A 20123-nucleotide genomic window follows, 5' to 3' on the forward strand; every position below is an offset into this window, starting at 1 on the left:
TCAGAACTGGAGTTTTAAGGATTCTACTAGGTATGTCAACCTCATTTGACACAAGAATACTAAAACAGGGACTGGAGAGATGGCTGAGCAGTTAAGGAATTTGTCTGCAAAGCCAAAGGACCTGGGTTCTATTCCCCAGTAGCCATGTAAAGCCAGATGCACAGGGTGACACATGCATCTGGAGTTTGTTTGCAATGGCTAGAGGCCCTGGCACATCCATTCTCTTCCTTCCTTCCTTCCTTCCTCTCTCTCTCTCTCCCCCTCCCTCCTTCCCTTTCTCTCTCATATATAAATAAAACTATTTTTAAAAAAGAATATTAAAAATTCTAGATGTTACATGGACATTCATGTATACACACACACACACAAATACACGAATGTATAAATACATACTTAAGCATATGTGTATGATTATCACTGAAGTATTCATTGCAATATAAAATTGAAAGTCATCTAAAATAAGATATTGGTTGATATCTCATGCAGTATAGGCAAATATTTCTGAAAATCCAAAATATGAAATATTTCTGCTTCACAGAAGGAATACTCAACATATATGTGAAAACGACAGAGAAAATCAATTCAAATAAGGTCTACCTAACTATGAGAGCTTTAAAGCATAAACATGTATAGTAAATACTAAAAATTGAAGCACAATTTTAATTGATCAGTTCATAATTATGCCAAAACAAATATCATTAGTCAAAAGTTTTGAAATGAACTGGAGAGATGGCTGAGCAGTTAATGAATTTGTCTGCAAAGCCAAAGGACCTTGGTTCAATTCCCCAGGACCCACATAAGCCAGATGCACAAGGTGGCATGCCCATTTTCTCACCCCAACTCTGCCTCTTTCTCTCTCTCCAATAAATAAATAAAATATTAATTTTAAAAATGGAAAGTGGATATTTAACTTTAAAATTGCAAATAAATAAATAAAAATAAAAATGGCAAAAAAATGTCCAGTTGGAGTAACTATCAGAAATATTCAAAACTCATCAGTGCAGAGAATAAGTGAACGTTGAGGGCTGGGGAGATGACTCAGCAGTTAAAGGTGCTTTCTTGTAGAGCTTGTCAGCCTGGGTTCAACTCCCTGTTGTCCATGTAAAGGCAGATGAACAAAGTGGCACATGCATATGGAGTTTGATTATTATAGTCGCAAGAAACCCTGGCATTCCCATGTTCATTCTCATTCTTATTCTCTCCCTCACTCTCTCACCTCACAAAAAATGAATAAAAAACATTTTTAAAGTGTGGCTGGGCATAGTGGTGCATGCCATTAATCCCAGTACTTAGGAGGCTGAGTAAAGTAGGACAATCACTGTAAGTTTGAGACCAGCCTGGAGAAGAGGGTGCAGAAACAATGTAAGAGCCACAGGATGGGAAGAATGTTGTGAAACTGTATCATCGGAACATAACATGTTCTATGCAAACAAAAACTCACAGCACCTGTGGCTACCTGTACACACAATACAGCCAGTCAACATTTCTCCTATATGAAGGAGAGGATTTTTGAGATCCGATAACTCCCTGAGGCACTAATAGCAATTAATGGAGGTGCGGGGTACAGGGAACAGTGGTATAGCCTTTAGTAGGCAGCAAAGTAGAAGAGATTCAAGTGGAATGGGAGGGGGTAAGAGAAGATTATGGGAGTATGACCAAAATACAACATGTACATGTATGAAAGAAGACTTAAAGAGAGACTTAAATAAAGATAGCAAATACCTTTCTCACTGAATATTAAGTATAAGTACATCTCAAAATTTATGGAAATGGATCACATACATCAGACAAAACAGGCTAAAGTTCCCTTCCATTGAAAATGCTGCACTCCTAGCTCAGAAAATCCATTTTAGTTATCTTCTATATTAGAATAATACTGGTAAAATGAAAGAAAAAGCAGTTTGATACCAGCCACTTAATCTGCTTATCTGAACATGCTTCTGCAGAAATTTATTAAAAACTACCAATAGTGATGCTATTTTATGAGCCTTAAAGATAGCTGAAGTCATTAAGAGCCCTGAAAGTGGCTACAATAAGACAGGTGTGGTGGCCCAGCACATGGGAGGCAAAAGTAGGAGGATCACCATGCGTTTCTTGGCCACCCTGAGACTTCACAGTGAATTCCAGGTCAGTGTATGCTAAAGTGAGACCCTACCTTGAGAAACCAAACTAAAAAAAATATATATATAAGGCTACAATACCATAATGTTAAAGCATTTTTATAAGACTTAATTAATTTGTTTTTGTATTGTTTAAAGTCAGATTTTTTAAAGGATTACAATTATTGAGACATGCCAACAGATCATAATATGTAAACCTATATAGAGCCCAACAATACAAATAAGCAAAAGCCAAAATATCATGAATATTTTTGTGAATTTGTATGTGTGTGCATGTATATGTGTACATATGTTAGCAACCTGAAAATGTTAATACTCACCAGAAATTAAACTGTTAGGGAATTACTGATTACTTTTAGGCATGATAACAAGACTGAAATTAGAGAAAAGTCCTTATCTTTCAGAGACTAAAATGTATGTTTATGTTAATACATTCCACTACTACTGGAGGATAAAGGAATGATGCAGATGAACTAATAATGGCCATAAAAACATTGAAACTAGATTATGGGCACCTCAGCATACTATGCTATGAGTCTTAGAAATTTCTCATAATAATTTTTTTCAAAGTGAAATGACAGGCTGGAGCTAAGCTCTGTAATGTTTGCTTTGCTGAGGCCTTGTGTTTGACTACCAGCAAAACACACACATACACCCCTCCAAAAAAGGTAAGATCATATAGTAATTTTTCAAAATTAAAATCCAAAAACAAGCAACAAGCATGTTATATACTGTGCTCTATCCAAGATCCACTATTTTGACTTAAAGGTCATAGGACAAACTAAATATGTAATTTTCCATGCCACTCAGAATGCTAGAAAGGAATATGTATTCACTTTGTCCAACAAGTGCTGCTTCTTCTGAACTTTATGAGGCCCTTGCACATGCCTATCATTAAACAATACTACTCTATAATTATTTGTCTCTAGCCTGTGTTCCCTACCACACAAAGCTCTGGAAGGAGATTGTCCTATTCATCTTCATATTTCTAGTATCCAGAAAAATACTTAGCATTATAGAAGCTTTATAAATGACTTAATGGATGGAAAACAATTATTTAGAATAAGCAATATGTGCTTCTTTAATAGTAGGAGTATTAGCAATAAGCATTAACATAACTCAGACCTAATATAATGAAAAGCACTGTATAAACTCTTACTTGCTCAAACTAAAAGAAAAAAATAAAAGGGCTGGCGAGATAGATGGCTTAGTGGTTAAGGCACTAGCATGCAAAGCCTAACAACCTGGGTCCAATTCTCCAGTACCCATGTAAAGCCAAATACACAAAGTGGCACATGCATTTGGAATTTGTTCACAGTGACTAGAGGCCCTGGCACATCTATTCTTTTTTTTTTTAATTTTTTTTTATTTTATTTATTTATTTATTTGGAAGAGATGGACAGAGAGAGAGAAAGAGGCAGATAGAGAGAGAGAAAGAATGGGCATGACATGGCCTCCAGCCACTGCAAACGAACTCCAGATGTGTGCACCCCCTTGTACATCTGGCTAACGTGGGTCCTGGAGAATCGAGCCTCGAACCAGAGTCCTTAGGCTTCATAGGCAAGCGCTTAACCAGTAAGCCATCTCTCCAGCTCACACCTATTCTTTATGTCTGTCTGTCTTCTATCTCTATCTGCTTGCAAGTAAATAAATTAAAACATTTAAAAATATTTTAAAAAACAAAAACTAAAATATTTCTTTTCTTCTGATCAAACACAAATTTCTACTTGAATCTGTATTATGGGTGGGGACAAAACTCAGTGGTATAGCATTTATCTAGCAAACCCACACCCAGAACCAAAGGAAAACAAAGCTCATGTTCAAACCTACAACATAGTCCTTTATGTCTAGCTATTTGGAAGGCTGAAGCAAGAGGGTCTTAATGGGAGACCTTATGTCTCAAAATAAAAAACAGAAACAGGAATAGGGGAAATGCTTAGTGCCTATCTAATGGTCTCATAGTATGGATTAAACCCTTTAATCTACATGGAAACTTACTTGTAATACTGCTTCTGAAGGGCTGACATCTCTACCCTAAGAATCTGCTCCACTTTAGCAGGAAGAGATTTCTCCACATCTTTCTTGACTCTCCGAAGAAGGAAAGGCTCCAGAACCTTATGAAGACTCTGGTAGCCATTTTCCCTCCCCTTCCCATGATCTTCTTCAAAGTCTTCCCAGAACTCAAACCTAGGAACCAAATTGGCACAGTGTTACTCAGTTACAGAGGGCAAGGAACATTTTTACAACTAAAATTTCTTTCAGAAGGAACTAAATGGCAGGGGGCTATACACAACTCAATCTGTCCTATAAGCAGGGGCAAAATTTCTTCATCTCTGGCTTATCAACAGAAGAAAAGGGAAAACAAAAGTAAAACAACAATCACTTGAGTTCATGTTATCAGTGTATACTAGATTAACAGCAAGTTTTCAATTCTCAGACTGGGCTGAAATGCATAAAATATTTGTATCTAAGCACCTATTCATACCAAATGTTATGTAGAAGATTTAACCATCAGCTATCTTTTATTAACAAACTATAATAGAGTTAAAAGAATAATTAATGTTATCCAGAAAGCATTTAATTTCTAAAATTAACTCTTCATTCTATAGATTTAAAAGTTGATGTCTCACATACACACACATGCAGCTACTTATTAATATGTCTCAAAAACCATAAATGAGGGGTGTGAGGAAATGATTCAGTAGATAAGCATTTGCTAGAACTTTAGAAACCCATATAAAAGTTGGATGCCATGTAGGTATCTGACCACCCAATGGCCTTAGCAAGTATGGAGGCAGAAAAAAGAGAATTTCCTGGGAGCTCTCAGGCCAGCTAGCATGGCAAACACAGAAGTGAACAAGAGACTTAGCCTCAAAAAAGGTGGCAGGCAAGGACTAAGTTGTTCTCTGATCTACACACACACACCAGGGTACTCATGTGCTCACACACATCATACACAAACACCAAAAAAATGCAAGTCTTAAACATGTTAGCACATCTACAGTCATCCTATCCTGTATACACCAAACCGCATCTGATCTCAGAAGCTAAGCAGAACTTGGGTGTGAAACAATATAATAGCAAAATGAATCCTGCAACATATACAAGGATTACACATCATGGATAAGTCAGATATACACTAGAAATCACAAGATAGCATAATGGAGGCAGAGGAACTAGCTCAGCAGGTAAGAGTGCTTGCTGGAGCATGAGAGCCTCAGACTGCCTGGAGTCTGATTCCACAGCACCACTGTAACCCCACTCCTATGGAGAGCAGAGACCAGAAAATCACTGAGGCTCACAAAAACCATAGCTCCACACTCACAGAAAGACTCATCTCAAGGAAATGTGTAGACAAGTGATAGAGGAAGGATACAGAATGTTTTCCTGTAGCTGCCAAATGCCTTTGAGCGCATCTACACATACATGGAACACACACAAGCATGACACATACACACACAAAAAAATGATAATACAATGTCAAATAAGCAAGTCATAAAGTCTATAACTGGGTAAAATAAAGGGTAATACAACATTGCTATTAAAACAGATATACTCACAAAGACAGCATTTAACAAAATATCCCTTCATTATCAAAGCTCTCAATAACAAGGAATAAGCCAGGTGCGGGTGGATCATGCATTTAATCCCAGAAGTCAACAGGCGGAGACACGAGGAGCACCATGAGTTCAAGGCTAGCCTAGGCTAGAGTAAGTTCCAGGTCAGTCTGGACTACAGTAAGACCCTGCCTCAAAGCCAACAACAAAACAGCTAGGAATAAAAGAAAACTGCCTCAAACTAATAAAATTATCTCAAAAATATATGTCTAACATCCTACTCTGCCAATTCTACTCAACATGGAGATTTTAAGCAAGTACACTGAGGCAAGAAGATAAGAAAACCATCCTTGGTTGGAAAGATGTCTCAGCAGTTAAGGCACTTGCCTGAAAAGCCTAACAAACTGGGTTTGATTCCCCAGTGCCACGTAAGCCAAATGCACAAAGTGGCGCATGTGTCTGGAATTAAATTTGCAGTGACTAAAGGTCCTGGAAAGCCATTCATATTCATTCTCATTCTCTCTCTCTCTCCCCTTGCAAATAAATAAATATTTTTTTAAAGGAACCAAGGTGTTCACACTCCACAGTGTTAACACATAACTTAAACAGAACACATTCCCTAATGCTAAATGATTAAGTTACTATAATAAGAAAGTCTTTGTGACCTGTTTTTGGTTTTGAGCCAGTCTAACATAGATGTTATCCAAAGCATAACACACTGATAAATTATACTTCAAACTTCAACTCATCATGCAAGCAACAATCTAATTTGAGTAGATATTTCACTGAAGGTAGTCAATTAGTTAAAGAACAGGTGAAAGACATTCAATAGCATGAATCATTCTGGAAATGCAAGTCAAAACAACAAGATATACAAGATACCAGCATAATGGCTAGAATCAAGAACATATACAAACCGGGCATGGTGGTGCACACCTTTAATCCCAGCACTCAGGAGGCAGAGGTAGAAGGGCTGCCACGAGTTCAAGGCCACCCTGAGTCTACATAGTGAATTCCAGGTCAGCCTAAGCTACAGTGAGACATACCTCAAAAAAACAAACCAAAACAAAAAAAGACCACAATGCACCAAGTACTGACAGACCACACAGAGAAACCAGAACCTTCACATGTCTGGCAGGAAGAAAGGTACCTTAACATTGAAAAACAAGGCAGTTTCTGAAAAGTTACGTTTTCCCAACAATACAATTCTACTCCTAAATATCTAATGAAGTAATAAAAATGTATATGGAACAAAGGCATCCAATCCAACATATTCACCAGCTGGAGACTCTAAATAGACACAAGTAGATTATTATTACCCAATAAAAAAGCAACTGTTGGGCTTGAGAGATGGCTCAGCAGTTAAGGTGCTTGCCTGTGAAGCAGAAAGACCCATGTTTTCATGCATCTGGAGTTCGAGTGCAGTGGCTGGAGGCCATGGTACACCAATATATTCTCTCTCTCACACACACACATAAAAAAAAAAAAAAAAAGCAGCAACTGTTGACAGACTGACATGGATAAATCTCAAAACAGCACACCAAGGAAAGAAAGGCAGAAACTAAAGTCTTCATATATTATGATTATATACACACACACACACAAACACACACAGAAAACCTCCAGAAAACTTGGATATCTAGAGTTGAACGCTGATTGGCCAAGGCTCAAAGTAAGAACAGAGTTTAGCAATAAATAGGCAAGAAGAAACTATGTATGAAAGATACAGTCTAAAAGCATATTGTGATAATGACTACATAGCTCTATAGATGTATTTAACAATAGAAAGCAATGATATGCTTTATGGGATGTAAATAAGATCTCAATAAAGGTGTTGAAAGTTTTGAAAACACCTAAGGAAAAGGACCATTTCTGTTGGTCATTAAGCAGTCCAAATGCCTTAGTCACTGGATGACACTCAAATCTTTCTCTAAACCAAAAAGGAAAAAAAAGTGGGGGGGGGGGGCTGGAGGGATGGAGCGATTAAGGTGTTTGCCTGAAAAGCCAAAGGACTCAGGTTTGACTCCCCAGGACCCACGTTACCCAGATGCACAAGGTGATGCATGCATCTGGAGTTCGTTTGCTGTGGCGGGAGGCCCTGGCACGCCCATTCTCTCTCTTTCTCTCTCTGTCAAATAAAAAAATATTATTTTTTAAAAAAGAGGGCTGGAGAGATGGCTTAGCAGTTAAGGTGACTGCCTGTGAAGCCCAAGGACCCAGGTTCGATTCTCCAGGTCCCACGTAAGCCAGATGCACGTGGTGGCACATGTGTCTAGAGTTCATTTGCAATGACTAGAGGCCCTGGCACACCTATTCTCACTATGTCTCTCTCTCTCTCCTTCTCTCCCTCTGTCTGTCTATAATAAAATGGAATTTCAAAGGAGAAAGTGGGGGGGGGGGAATTAACATGGGATTTTTTTTTATAATCATGGAAAATGCTAATAAAAATTTTATAAATAAATAAATAAAAAGAAATCAGTAAAAAAAAAAAAAAAGAAAAATTTCTAAAAAGAAAAATAAAGTTGTGAGGTATTTGCCTAATGAGCTAATCAGCTGTACAACTACTCACTGAATTGCTTGTTCTATGCTAGGGCTATAGCATGCAAGGTTAATCAGTGAACAAAGTAACTAACTTAATGACATGAAGCAAAGAGGTGCTATGTAATAGGGTTAGATAAGCATGCCTAATACACTAATTTAGGTAGAGAAGAACTCTGAAAGGAAGTGGAAACATAATCTGAGGCTTTTTGTTTTTCTAGAATCTTTCTTTCTCCCCCCAACAATAAGCCCAAACCATCAAACAATTAAACCTCACTATCAGGTGAGGGGCAGCTCTTCCCTCCCTCTGGGGAAGTCCCTTACTACTTTCCAGTGCAGGCAGGTCAGCTACTCTGATGGGAAGGGAACAGAGCTGAATCAGCTGCAGAGGGGGAGATAAGAATCCCAGTGTGAGGACACCCTGTTAATTCCAAGCAAAAGGCCTGGTGGTTAGAGGGAGGGACTGAAGAAGCCCTGGAGCTTGAAGATGAGCAAAGACACATAAAACTGGAGAGCTAGGGTGGGTACTGGCATAGGTTGATGAATGTGCAAGAGATATATAAATACACCTGATGCCCTGCCCAGCTTAACCTGGCCCTGATCAAAGAGGTGGGGACCAGAGGCCCAGAAGTAGTTTCCTAGCACCATTCCACCCCCAGGCTTCTTCACACTCTCTGGGCTCATAACAGGGGAGGTCGAGGTCCACAGACCAAGAGGCAGAGGCAAGGTCTAGGGAATGGGCTGATAGCTGAAGCTTTCAGAAGGTAACTGCTCTATGAAGAAGAGCATTGCAGATACAACAGAATAATACTAATGGGTTAGCATGTTTAAGGCACCAAAAAATAGGAATGGAATAAGTGGTACAGTATTATTCAGGGACTGAGTAAGCTCTACCAAACTGGAATAATAAACTTATACTTCATTCTAACTTACCACTGAATATTTTTGGATAATTTTAAGTTTATGAAAAGTACATACCTACATAACATCTTTCCTATAGTTTAAGAAACATTATGCAATTCTTTAATAAGCTAATGGTTTGAATAAGAACTAAAACTGATGCTTGTTGTCATAGACATATATATATTTTTAATATTTTACTTTTAGTTATTTATTTGAGACAGAGGGAGAGAAGGAGAATGGGCGCAGCAGGGCCTACAGCCGCTGCAAACGTACTCCAGGTGCATGCGCCACCTTGTGCATCTGGCTTATGTGGGTCCTAGGGTATGGAACTGAGTTCCTTTGGCTTTGCAGGCAAGCACTTTAACCACTAAGCCATCGCTTCAGCCATAGAGTTATATTTAAGGTGTATTTTGAGGCTGGGAAGATAGCTCAGTCAGTGAAGTACTTGCCTCTGTTCAATCCTCACTACTCACATAAAAATATGGAGTGTGGTAGTGCACACCTGTGATCAGTACCAGGGAGGTGGAGAAAAGAGAATCCATAAGGCTCACTGGCAAGTTAATCTACCTTAATTGGTAAGCTGCAGGCCAAGAAGAGACCCTGTCTCAAAAAGGTGGATATGGTGGGCGGGGGGGGGGGGGGGGGGAAGCCTGGAAGGATGGTTTAGCATTTAAGGTACTTGCCTGCAAAAGCCAAAAGACCCAGGTTCAATTCCCCAGGACCCATGTAAGCCAGATACTGCATCTGGAGTTTGTTTGCAGCAGCTGGAGGCCCTGGCTTGACCATTCTCTCAGTCTCTCTATCCCAAATAAATGAATAAAATTTTTTTTAAAAATTCATAAAAAGGTACATGGCATTCCTGAGGATGAAACCTAAGGTCGTCCTCTGGTCTCCACCAGCATACATGTGCAAACACACTGGGACATACATGCCTCTGCACATATATGAACATACACACATATTATTAAGAGGAAGGAATACTTAAGGTTGTCAAATTATGTACTTGGATACTTTATTTCATTATATTAATAACCTTTAACAGTAATAAGGACACATGTTTCTTTTTGTTTGATTTTTTACATTGAGATGGGGATTCAAGCAGCTAAGGCAGTAACTGAGCCTTGAACTACTCCTGATCCTCACTATGTACCTGGCCTTTAACTTCTGATCCTCCTGCCTCCACCTCACAAATGCAGGAATTATAGGTGTACACCTGGTTCTCAAGTTTCCTATCAAACAATTATATCCCAAATGTCTTAGCTAATTCAAATTTTGATAACCACATGTGTGCCTCTTAGCAGACTAATTTCTGTGCCTCCTATCACATTATTATCCTTTATTCATGATTTGCCTCAGTTTAATCCTGTGTTTTTCCCGAAGTATGACATCAGGGTTTTCTGTTTTTGTTTTTCTGAGGTAGGGTCTCACTCTAGCTCAGGCTGACTTGGAATTCACTATGTAATCTCAGGGTGACCTCGAACTCTCAGCAATCCTCCTACCTCTGCCTCCCACATACTGGGATTAAAGGCATGCGCCAACATGCCTGGCTTAAAAGTCTTTTATTTTTTAGTACAGGCTGACCAGGAATTCACTATGGAGTCACAGGTGGCCTTGAACTCATGGTGATTCTCATACCTCTGCCTCCCAAGTGCTGGGAGTAAAGGCGTGTGCCACCATGCCTGACTGATATCAGTTTTTGCTAAGGTCTACTAAGATTAAAAAGCATCGACATTTCAGACATTCTAGCATACTTTGAAACTGGGCTGAGGAGATTGCTTAGTGGTTAAGGCCCTTGCCTGCAAAGCCAAAGGACCTAGGTTCAATTCCCCAGGACCCATGTAAACCAGATGCACAAGGTGGCATATGCAGCTGGAGTTTGTTTGCAGTAGCTGGAGGCCAGGGTGCACCCATTCTCTCTCTCTCTCATTCTCTCTCTCTCTCTCTCTAGATAGGCTTTCTCTCAAATAAATAAATATTTTTTTAAAAAGAAAAAGAAATTGACATGAAGGAGCTTACTTCTCCGGCATAATAAAGTGCAGCAAGGACCAGAGTTCCTTGAGGGAATTCTGAAGTGGGGTGCCAGTAATGAGGAGCCTGTGGTTGGACTTGAAATCAATGAGAGTTTTATACAATAAAGAATCATCATTCTTCAACCGATGGGCTTCATCCACTCCCAGAAAGGCCCAGTTAATACTGCCCAGCACAGTCTAAAGTGAAAAACAGAAAAGAATGAACCCAGGTCAGAAGGGAATCAAAACAACTCTAAAGTATTCATTATCTCTGTAGAAATACCATCACAAATGCACATACAGACACATCTCTTCATTGTCTTAGTATATAGTAGGACTTTTCTATGCCTATTCAAGAGTACATTATTATGGGAAAGGTATTAAGGAAAAGCCTCTTACACAGGTATTATTGCAAGTTCCAAAGCAAGAAGATGAAAATTGGAAGATGAAAATGCTGAGAAAAAAAAAAAAATTGCATTCTCCTTTTAAGATTCTTTTCTTGCTTATTTGGCACTCCAACCCTGAAGAAAAGATACACCAAGAACCACAAATTTGAATTTATATACACTTAATAACAATTTTTCTCAGTAGATGTTAAAACATGATATTTAAAGAGCTCAATTTTGGGCTGGAGAGATGGCTCAGTGATTAAGTTACTTGCCTACAAAGCATAACAACCTGGGTTCCATTCCCCAGTGTCAACATAAAGCAAGATACACAGAGTGATAAGGAGATCGTTTGCAGTGACTAAATGCCTTGGCTTGCCCATTCTCATTCTCTCTCTCTTTCTTCTGTGGCTCTCTCTGCTTGTAAATAAATAAATCAGGGCTGGAGAGATGGCTTAATGGTTAAGGCACTTGCCTGTGAAACAAGGACCCAGGTTTGCATCCCCAATACCTATGTAAGCCAGATGCACAATGCGGCACATACATTTGGAGTTCATTTACAATGGCTGGGTGCCCTGGCATGCCCATTCTCCCCCCCACACACACACACACTTTTCCCCCTCAAAATAAATAAATAAAAATAAATAAATCTATTTTAAAGAGCTCAATTTTTCCAAGACCAATCACATTAACTGTCCTAGAAAAATGCCTCAACAATAACACAATGGGAAACACTCCAGGTGACATTCAAGATACTTTCCACTAACTGACTACTATATTCTCAGCATAGCCTCCACACTTTTTCCTGATTCCATAGGACTATACAAACTTCTTAGGTTACATTCAAATGTAAAGTTTGGTTTTCTACTTAAAGTCTTTTTGGTTTTTCAAGGTAGGGTCTCACTCAAGTGCAGGCTGACCTGGAAATCGCTATATGGTCTCAGATAGCCTCAAACGCATGATGATCCTCCTACCTCTGCTTCCCAAGTACTGAGATTAAAAGCGTGTACCACTATACCTGGCTCTCTATTTACAATCTTTGTTTGTTTTGTTTTTCGAGGTAGGGTCTCACTGTAGCCCAGGCTGACCTGGAATTCACTATGTAGTCTCAGAGTGGCCTCAAACTCATGGTGATCCTCCTACCTCTGCCTCCCGAGTGCTGGGATTAAAGGTGTGCGCGACCACATCCGGCTTCTACTTACAATCTTAATATTCATTGAAGAATTTGTGTTTTGAACAAATTTTTTTAACAAAGCAAGAAAAATAATATGACAAGTGGGAAGAACAGGCCCCACTATTTGGGCTTTATTTTTGTTACCATTTACATACCTTATCTTTTAAGAGGATTTCATATGTTGTTATAAGTGCATTGAACTTCAGCCTTTTAGTTTGAGAATGAATCCATTCATATTCCCTTATCTATAAGAGAAAAAAATGGTAATTAAGATAATTTATACTTTTGATTTTTATATCAAACAAATACAACAAAATCAAGTCATATTAAAAGGTACATCAGATCAAAGTTTAATGAATAAAAGAACCAAAAAAACATATTTGCCAGACATTGTGGTGCACACCTTTAATCCCAGCACTCGGCGGACAGGTAGGAGGATCATGGTGGGTTCAAGGCCAGCCTGAGACTACAGAGTGAGTCCCAGGTCAGGCTGGGCTAGAATGAGACCCAAATTTGGGGACAATAAAATTAATGAAGAACCTACACATTCTGAAATTAATTTACCCAACTATGAGCAGTAAGTGCTAGAATTAAAATTTGGATCACTAAGCAAAACTTAATGATCACAACTCAAATAAATTGAGCACTGACAGAGATTTGACTAGAAATATGTGTTTATCAACAATGAAGCCTTAGGGATTTGAACTAAGGAGGGCTCTCCCAGATTCATAGAATTTTCTTAAGGAAATGAAATTTCTATTATTTTTTGAGTGGGGCAATATTTTTATTAGGATTTAAACAAATTCTAACCTCTGACTCATTCTGAAATTTCATTAATCAGAGCAGGCAAAAAAAAAAAAAAAGAAAAGGAAAGCTTATAGGGTAAAATAAAATGTAATATAAATTAAAAATACTGTGAGGGCTGGAGAGATGGCTTAGCATTTAAGGCACTTCCTGCATAGCCAAAGGACCCAGGTTTGATTCCCCAGGACCCAGGTACGCCAGATGCACAAGGGGCACATGCATCTGGAGTTTGTTTGCAGTGGCTGGAGGCCATGGCACATCCATTCACTCCCCCCACCTCTCTCTCAAATAAATAAATAAATAAATATTTTTTTTTAGTGCTGTGAATGTAAAGAAATGGAAAAAATATGTATCCATGCTAAATATGACTCAGTAAACACAATGGTTAATATCAAAGTTCTTACAGCTTAAGTTTGAAAACAGAAATCAGGATGGTTGAGTACTTGCAGGTGATGACCATCAAATAGGGAGACTAAAGAAAAAGACACTGGGCACTACCAAGAAACCTTGATTACTCAACAAATTTTCAATTTACTTTGCTTACTTTCCACTTTGGGAGAAATGCTTAAAGCAACTTTACATAATCTATTAAGTAAGTTCTTTTTTAAATTCTCTGATAATGGCTTAACAAATAAATGAGTGAAAGTAACAACTACTTATAGTTCAGTCAAAACTAGAACAATGAGGACTGGAGAGATGGCTTAATGGTTATGGCATTTGCCTGCAAAGCCAAAGGACCTAGGTTTGATTTCCCAACCAGATGTTCAAAGTGGCACATAAAAAAAAAAAGACAACAATCATTATTTTCATCAAGCCAGGTGTGGTGGCACATGCCTTTAATCCCAGCACTGAGGAGGCAGAGGGAGGAGAATTGGCATGAGTTCGAAGCTACCTTGAGAGACTACACAGTGAAGTCCAGGTCAGCCTGAACTACAATACCCTGCCTTGGAAAAAAACAAAAGAAAAAAAAAAACCACCAAAGACAATGAAATCTACTATAGTTTGTAAGTTAGACAATTTTTTAAATTTATTTGTAATGTTGGTGATTAACTCAGGGCCTCAAGCACATGCCAGGCAAGGGCTCTATCACTGAGCTATATCTACAACCCAAGTCAGTTTATTTTAATGACAGTATGTAATAAGGATGAATTTGAGTCCTTCATAGCATGTACTAAAATGTCTGAAGATTCTTGGGGGCTAGCTCTTACTACAATCAACCCTGAAGGGACAAACTAGCATAAAGTGGAGAAAGAGCAAAGTTCAGGGACCAGGTATACTTGTGTTGTCAACTCCAACTCCTGTTCTGCTGCGTGTATCCTACTTGATCTAAGGACAAGGGCTGGAAACTCTAGGAGTTGGTATCTTCATCCATCAGGCGGAAAGACTAGCATCAACGCTCAGGGCTATCATAAAGATTACAGGTAGTATACATAAAATGCATGCTACACAAGGACTGGCCATTATAGGTACTTCAAAAACTTTTAGTCACTATCAAGAAAAGAGTTGAGGGAATTACCATGGGATATATTTTATAATCATGGAAAATATTAATAAAAATTAAAATAAATAAAAATAAATAAAAATAAAAATAAAAATAAAAGAAAAGAGTTGTCAAAAAATAAAATAAAATAAATGCTGAACTCATGATGCCAAAGTAAATGTTCACATAATTTTCATTTCTGGAGTTCTGAAATGTGTTATTTTCCTTTTATTATTTTTATTTTTCTCAGTCTTAAAAATAAAAAGACCAAGGTAACACAAGCCTATAATCCCAGCACTGAGGAGACTGAGGCAGATTGATCGTCATAAATGAGGTTAGCCTCAGCTACATAGCAAGACCCTGATGGAAAGAGGGAAGAAGGGGACAAAGGAAAGAAAGAAAAATGGAGGAGGGAAGGGAGGCTAGGGAGAAGAAAATTATAACGAGTTAAGAGATTCCTATGCATGTACTTATTGCTGTTGTTTTGGTAACTGTACATTTTAAAGAGTATGTCAGATGCATTTTGTTGTTTTGTTTCTTTTCAAGTTAAGGTCTTACTCTAGCCCAGGGTGATCTGGAACTCACTCTGTACTCCTAGGCTGGCCTTGAATTCACAGGGATCCTCCTACTTGTGCCTCCCATTAGAAGCATGCACCATCATATCTGGTTTTCAGTTGCATTTTTGTTGTACATAAAACGGTGGACACAGCACAGTGTCTGAATAATAATTTCAACAAGACTTTACTAATAATTCCATAAAGTGCTTTAAGTTATATTTCTAAAATATATTTTAAACTCATATTCCACCCCAATTCTTTTTGTTTACACACCGTATTTCTGCTCATCAGGTCACCTATGTAAACCACTACATTAATCTCTGGTGCCCAGACTTCAAACTCCCTCTGCCATGAAGTGAGAGTGGATAAAGGGACGACTATAAGAAAGGGTCCATACAGCTGGTGTTGATGGAACAAGTAGGAGAGGAATGATATGGTCTGGATGGTTTTTCCTAGGCCCATTTCATCAGCAAGGATTACACTGTTACTTCTGCAATAAGAAAAAAAGTAAAAACAAAGCAGTCGTTAGTTCACCTAAGAGAGCATGTGCACTAACACCAATGTTTCACACTGATAGCAAAAAAGACAGCAGTTGTGACGCCTCAATTTCTCATTACTGGCCATGACTGAAGCCTGCTACCTAAAGAAGAAAACAGAAGCCAAAAAAAAGCAGAACAGATCACCTAAGTAAATTCAAGATTTGGATTAAAAGGATCTCTTCCAACTATGCTCTTATCTTACATTTAGGCCACAGAATTATCACTTCTCATCCTTTTGGCTAAGATCAAGGGTAGGTCCCATAATCATTTATTCCAGAGGATATCCTTTAGAACAAAGAAGGCAGGTGTTATAGGTGCACGAGCATGTACATGGCTTCCACCATACAAAAACACAAACAGATTAGCTAACACCACTACTTGTGAACACTACAGCATGCTCAAGGTACTGTGCCAATTCCACTTCATGCAACTAGATCATTTACCCATATATATATACTATTCTCTTAGATCTACATGTTGCAAGGGGAAAGGGTGGAGCTTTGGTTTTGTTCGTTGGTAGTGTTCAGAAAGGAACCTGGCATGTGCTAGGCAAAAAGGGTACTTTAAATACACCAAGGTCTATAGAAAAGGTAAGCTGTAGATATTTTTTTGGATCTCACCCTGAACCTTCTAAGTGAGAATATCTAGGAAAGGACATAGGATTCAGGTTTTGATTTCTAAGTGATTCTTGTTTTATGAGACATCTGATCTCAAACTTGCACTCAGTCTACCTCTCTCCCTTCCATGTGCTAAGGAGCATTATTTCCTGCCCGGCCTTCAGAGTGTGATAAAGGGGGGATGAAGAATGTTGACCCAGTACTTCTAGGAGACCTTTGCCCAGCCTGGCTTGACAAGGGACCCATGTCACTCTGCCTTTCTTGACTTCTCTGAATGGTTTCTTTAGAAGCAGACCTGAAGATTGAACTGTACACTGGCTTATCACATTTCTTCAGGTGAAAGAAACTTCAGCACACCCCTATTTGGCAGAAGAGGTATGGCCAAGGCAGGCAGGCACCAACAGACAGACCCTCTTCAAATGGAGCTCTAGGGAGGTCTTCACTCTACTGCTGTCATGCATTTGTAAGCGGAGTTTGGCACAGACACTGGGATATTTCCTTTCTTGCTTTGGTGCCATTAGAGAAGCTAAGGCCCCAGGCAGGCCAGCCCCTCATCCTCTTCACTATGCTCAAGTTACTCAAGATACATGTCTCCAGACATTGTGTTACAGGCCTTTAATCCCAACACGCAGGAGGCAGAGGTAGGAGGACCCTGTGAGACTGAGGCCACCCTGAGACTACATAGTGTGAGTTAGAAGACCCTATCTTAAAAAAAAAAAAAAAAAAAAAAAACAACCAGATACATGTCAATAAAAAGAAAAATCCATACCAAATAAATCACACTGATGGGTTATACACATATATGCTTCACCAGTAAACCAAAGAAGACTGCAAGTAAAATGCAATTTACAAGATATTAATTTACCAACTGATAAAAATTTTATTCACAGTACACTGTGGAAGCTTGGTGTGGTGGCTCATGCCATTAGTCTCAGCATAATAGAAGCTGAGGTAGAAGGATCATAGTGAGTTCAAGGCCAGTTCAAGGTATAAAGTGAGTTTCAGCTCATCCAGGGTTAGAATGAGACCTTACCTCAAAAAACAAATAAATAAAATGAAAGCACACCATAGTCACAGAAATGAGTTTTAAAGCAAAAGTGGAAAAAGAATGGAGTAGATCATACTGGACAAGGACTGATGAAGCATACTGTTACACCTTTGTAATCTCACAGACATGTGACTTTTCATACAGTTCAGATACAATACACTCTTGGGTAACTTTCCATCATTTCCCCTGCATATTCATAATATTAAGTAAATAAGTTTCTGTCCTATTTCTTCTAAGAAACAGCCACTGTTAACATATACAAAAGTAGTTCTGAATTAATTCACCTCTTTTTTTTTTGGTTTTTCGAAGTAGGGTCTTACTCTAGCCCAGGCTGACCTGGAATTCACTATGGAGTCTCAGGGTGGCCTCGAACTCATGGCAATCCTCCTACTTCTGCCTCCCAAGTGCTGGGATTGAAGGTGTGCGCCACTATGCCCGGTATTATTTTTTCTTTTAATTCACCTGTTTCTAACATAAGACCAAAATAGGGCATTACTCAATGTAAGAGTGGTAGCAGGGGCCCACATTTGATATTTATTTCTTCACTTTAATAGTTTTTAAAATGGTGAAGAATGGCTGTACAAAAAAAAAAAAAATACTGTGCAAGCTTAAACAAGGCACATGGCATCATTGGTTCTAAGAACCCTAAATTATAAAAGAAAAAGATTAGCTTATACAACCTCTCCAAAATGGACCTAGGTTTTTTCTTTTTTTTTTTTTAATAGTTTTTATTTATTTATTTATTTGAGAGAGAAAGGCAGATAGAGAGAAAGGGCGCACCAGGGCCTCTAGCCACTGCACATAAAATCCAGATGCATGCTCCACCTTGTGCATCTGACTTACGTGGGTACTGGGGAAGTGAACCTGTGTCCTTACGCTTTGCAGGCAAGTACCTTAACCACTAAGCCATCTGCCAACCCTAGACCTACCTAGGTTTTTAACAACACTTTAGAAGGATCAGGATGTACTATTCTTTGAAAGGAAAACTTTTCTCAAGCAGCTAGAATGGTTAGTGGTTAGGAGACCCACAACCTCAGTTATCACACTGAAGTTTAAAGCATCTCATTCTTTCTCTTGGATTTACAAGGCCACAAGTGGCGTAAGAGGCTCACTTGGAAAACAGCCATTGTAAGTGTGTCCATATCCAGATACCATTTTCCCAGCAATGAAGGTGAATTTGAATGGATTTTTTGTTGTGGTTTTATATTTTATATTTGTTTACTTATTTATTTACAAGCAGAGAGAGGGAATGAAACAGAAAAAGGAATGAACATGGCAGGGCCTCTTGCCATTGCAAACAAACTTCAGATGGCTACTTTATGCATCTGGCTTTATGTGGGTACTTGGGAATTGAACCTGGGCTGTCAGGCTTTGCAAGCAAGTGTTTTTAAACACTAAGCCATCTCTCCAGCCCTGATTTTACAAGTTTTTATTTTCAAGCTGTAGGCAAATTTTGAAATAATAAATCTATATATAAATCTATGTAAGATCTATATATAGCAATACAGAAATTAAGAGATTAAGTCAGACATGGTGGCCAACATCTATAAACCCAGCACATGGGAAGCTGAGATAGTAGGATTCTTGTAACTGATTTCTATGTCATACTGGGCTAAGGTGAAACCCTGCCTCAAAACAAAAAGAAAAATTAAGAATTTATATGTGAGGAAAATAATGTGTAGACACACATTAATTAAAAGTATTTCTCACATTATATATCACATAAGGACAAAGAAGTGATATGTCTTTAATCACTGTTAAATTCATGGGTACCCAGCACTCAGTAATTAGAATAATGAGCCAAAAACATTACAGAAAATTTCAAACAGATTTGCTACTTACTTGCACCAGGAATGCGCAAGCCAGTTGAGACCTTCTAGCTGATAATCTCGGAGCTCCAGATTGTCCCCTCCTAAATATGCTGGCTGTTTCTTTAAAGCTACAAATCGTGGTCTCTGCTTCAGCGCCTAATAAACAAAAGTTATCAAAAAGCCCAGGTCTGAGAAAATTTTCTCCCTGTTCTTAAATTGTCAGTCACAGTTTAGGTACTCTATAGCAAACCACAAACATTTTAATTTCACTCACCAACTACCCTTTGTCTGGTAAAGTATGTTCCCAGAATTCATTCTGAATTTAGTTAACTTGCTCTTTTTCTGAAATAAATTTGTGAACATCAAACCGGGCATGGTGGTGCATGCCTTTAATCCCAGCAGTTGGGAGGCAGAAGTAAGAAAACTGCTGTGAGTTCGAGGCTAGTCTGAGACAACATAGGGAATTCCAGGTCAGCCTGAAAAAGCCTGGAGCAAAACCTTACTTCAAAAACCAAAATAATAGGGCTGGAGAGTTGCCTTAGCAGTTAAGGTACAAGCCTGCAAAGCCAAAGGACCCAGG

At 38.6% G+C, this 20123-nt stretch overlaps 1 protein-coding gene and 1 non-coding gene across 6 annotated transcripts in view; one reads left to right on the top strand and one right to left on the bottom strand.

Annotated features, from left to right (window-relative positions):
• The window catches only part of Chd2 (chromodomain helicase DNA binding protein 2), a 144620-nt gene that overhangs the window by 54891 nt on the left and 69606 nt on the right, over nucleotides 1–20123 (bottom strand). For 4 of the 5 annotated variants that reach the window (XM_004658164.2, XM_045144941.1, XM_045144942.1 and 1 more), the window contains 5 exons: nucleotides 19575–19699; nucleotides 15802–16018; nucleotides 12843–12932; nucleotides 11135–11325; nucleotides 4119–4307 (listed from right to left, as the gene is read on the bottom strand). In XM_004658164.2, coding sequence (XP_004658221.1) covers nucleotides 4119–4307; nucleotides 11135–11325; nucleotides 12843–12932; nucleotides 15802–16018; nucleotides 19575–19699 — 812 coding nt within the window. Of the gene's footprint in view, nucleotides 1–4118; nucleotides 4308–11134; nucleotides 11326–12842; nucleotides 12933–15801; nucleotides 16019–19570; nucleotides 19700–20123 lie in introns of those variants that run through there. The other variant, XM_045144943.1, reaches the window with a different exon arrangement.
• Nucleotides 1905–2035, top strand: LOC123459960. Its single transcript, XR_006636691.1, has one exon. It is a non-coding gene; the product is annotated as a small nucleolar RNA SNORA33 (small nucleolar RNA).

The sequence above is a fragment of the Jaculus jaculus genome, chromosome 3 (genome assembly GCF_020740685.1).
Source record: "Jaculus jaculus isolate mJacJac1 chromosome 3, mJacJac1.mat.Y.cur, whole genome shotgun sequence".
Lineage (NCBI taxonomy): Eukaryota > Metazoa > Chordata > Mammalia > Rodentia > Dipodidae > Jaculus > Jaculus jaculus.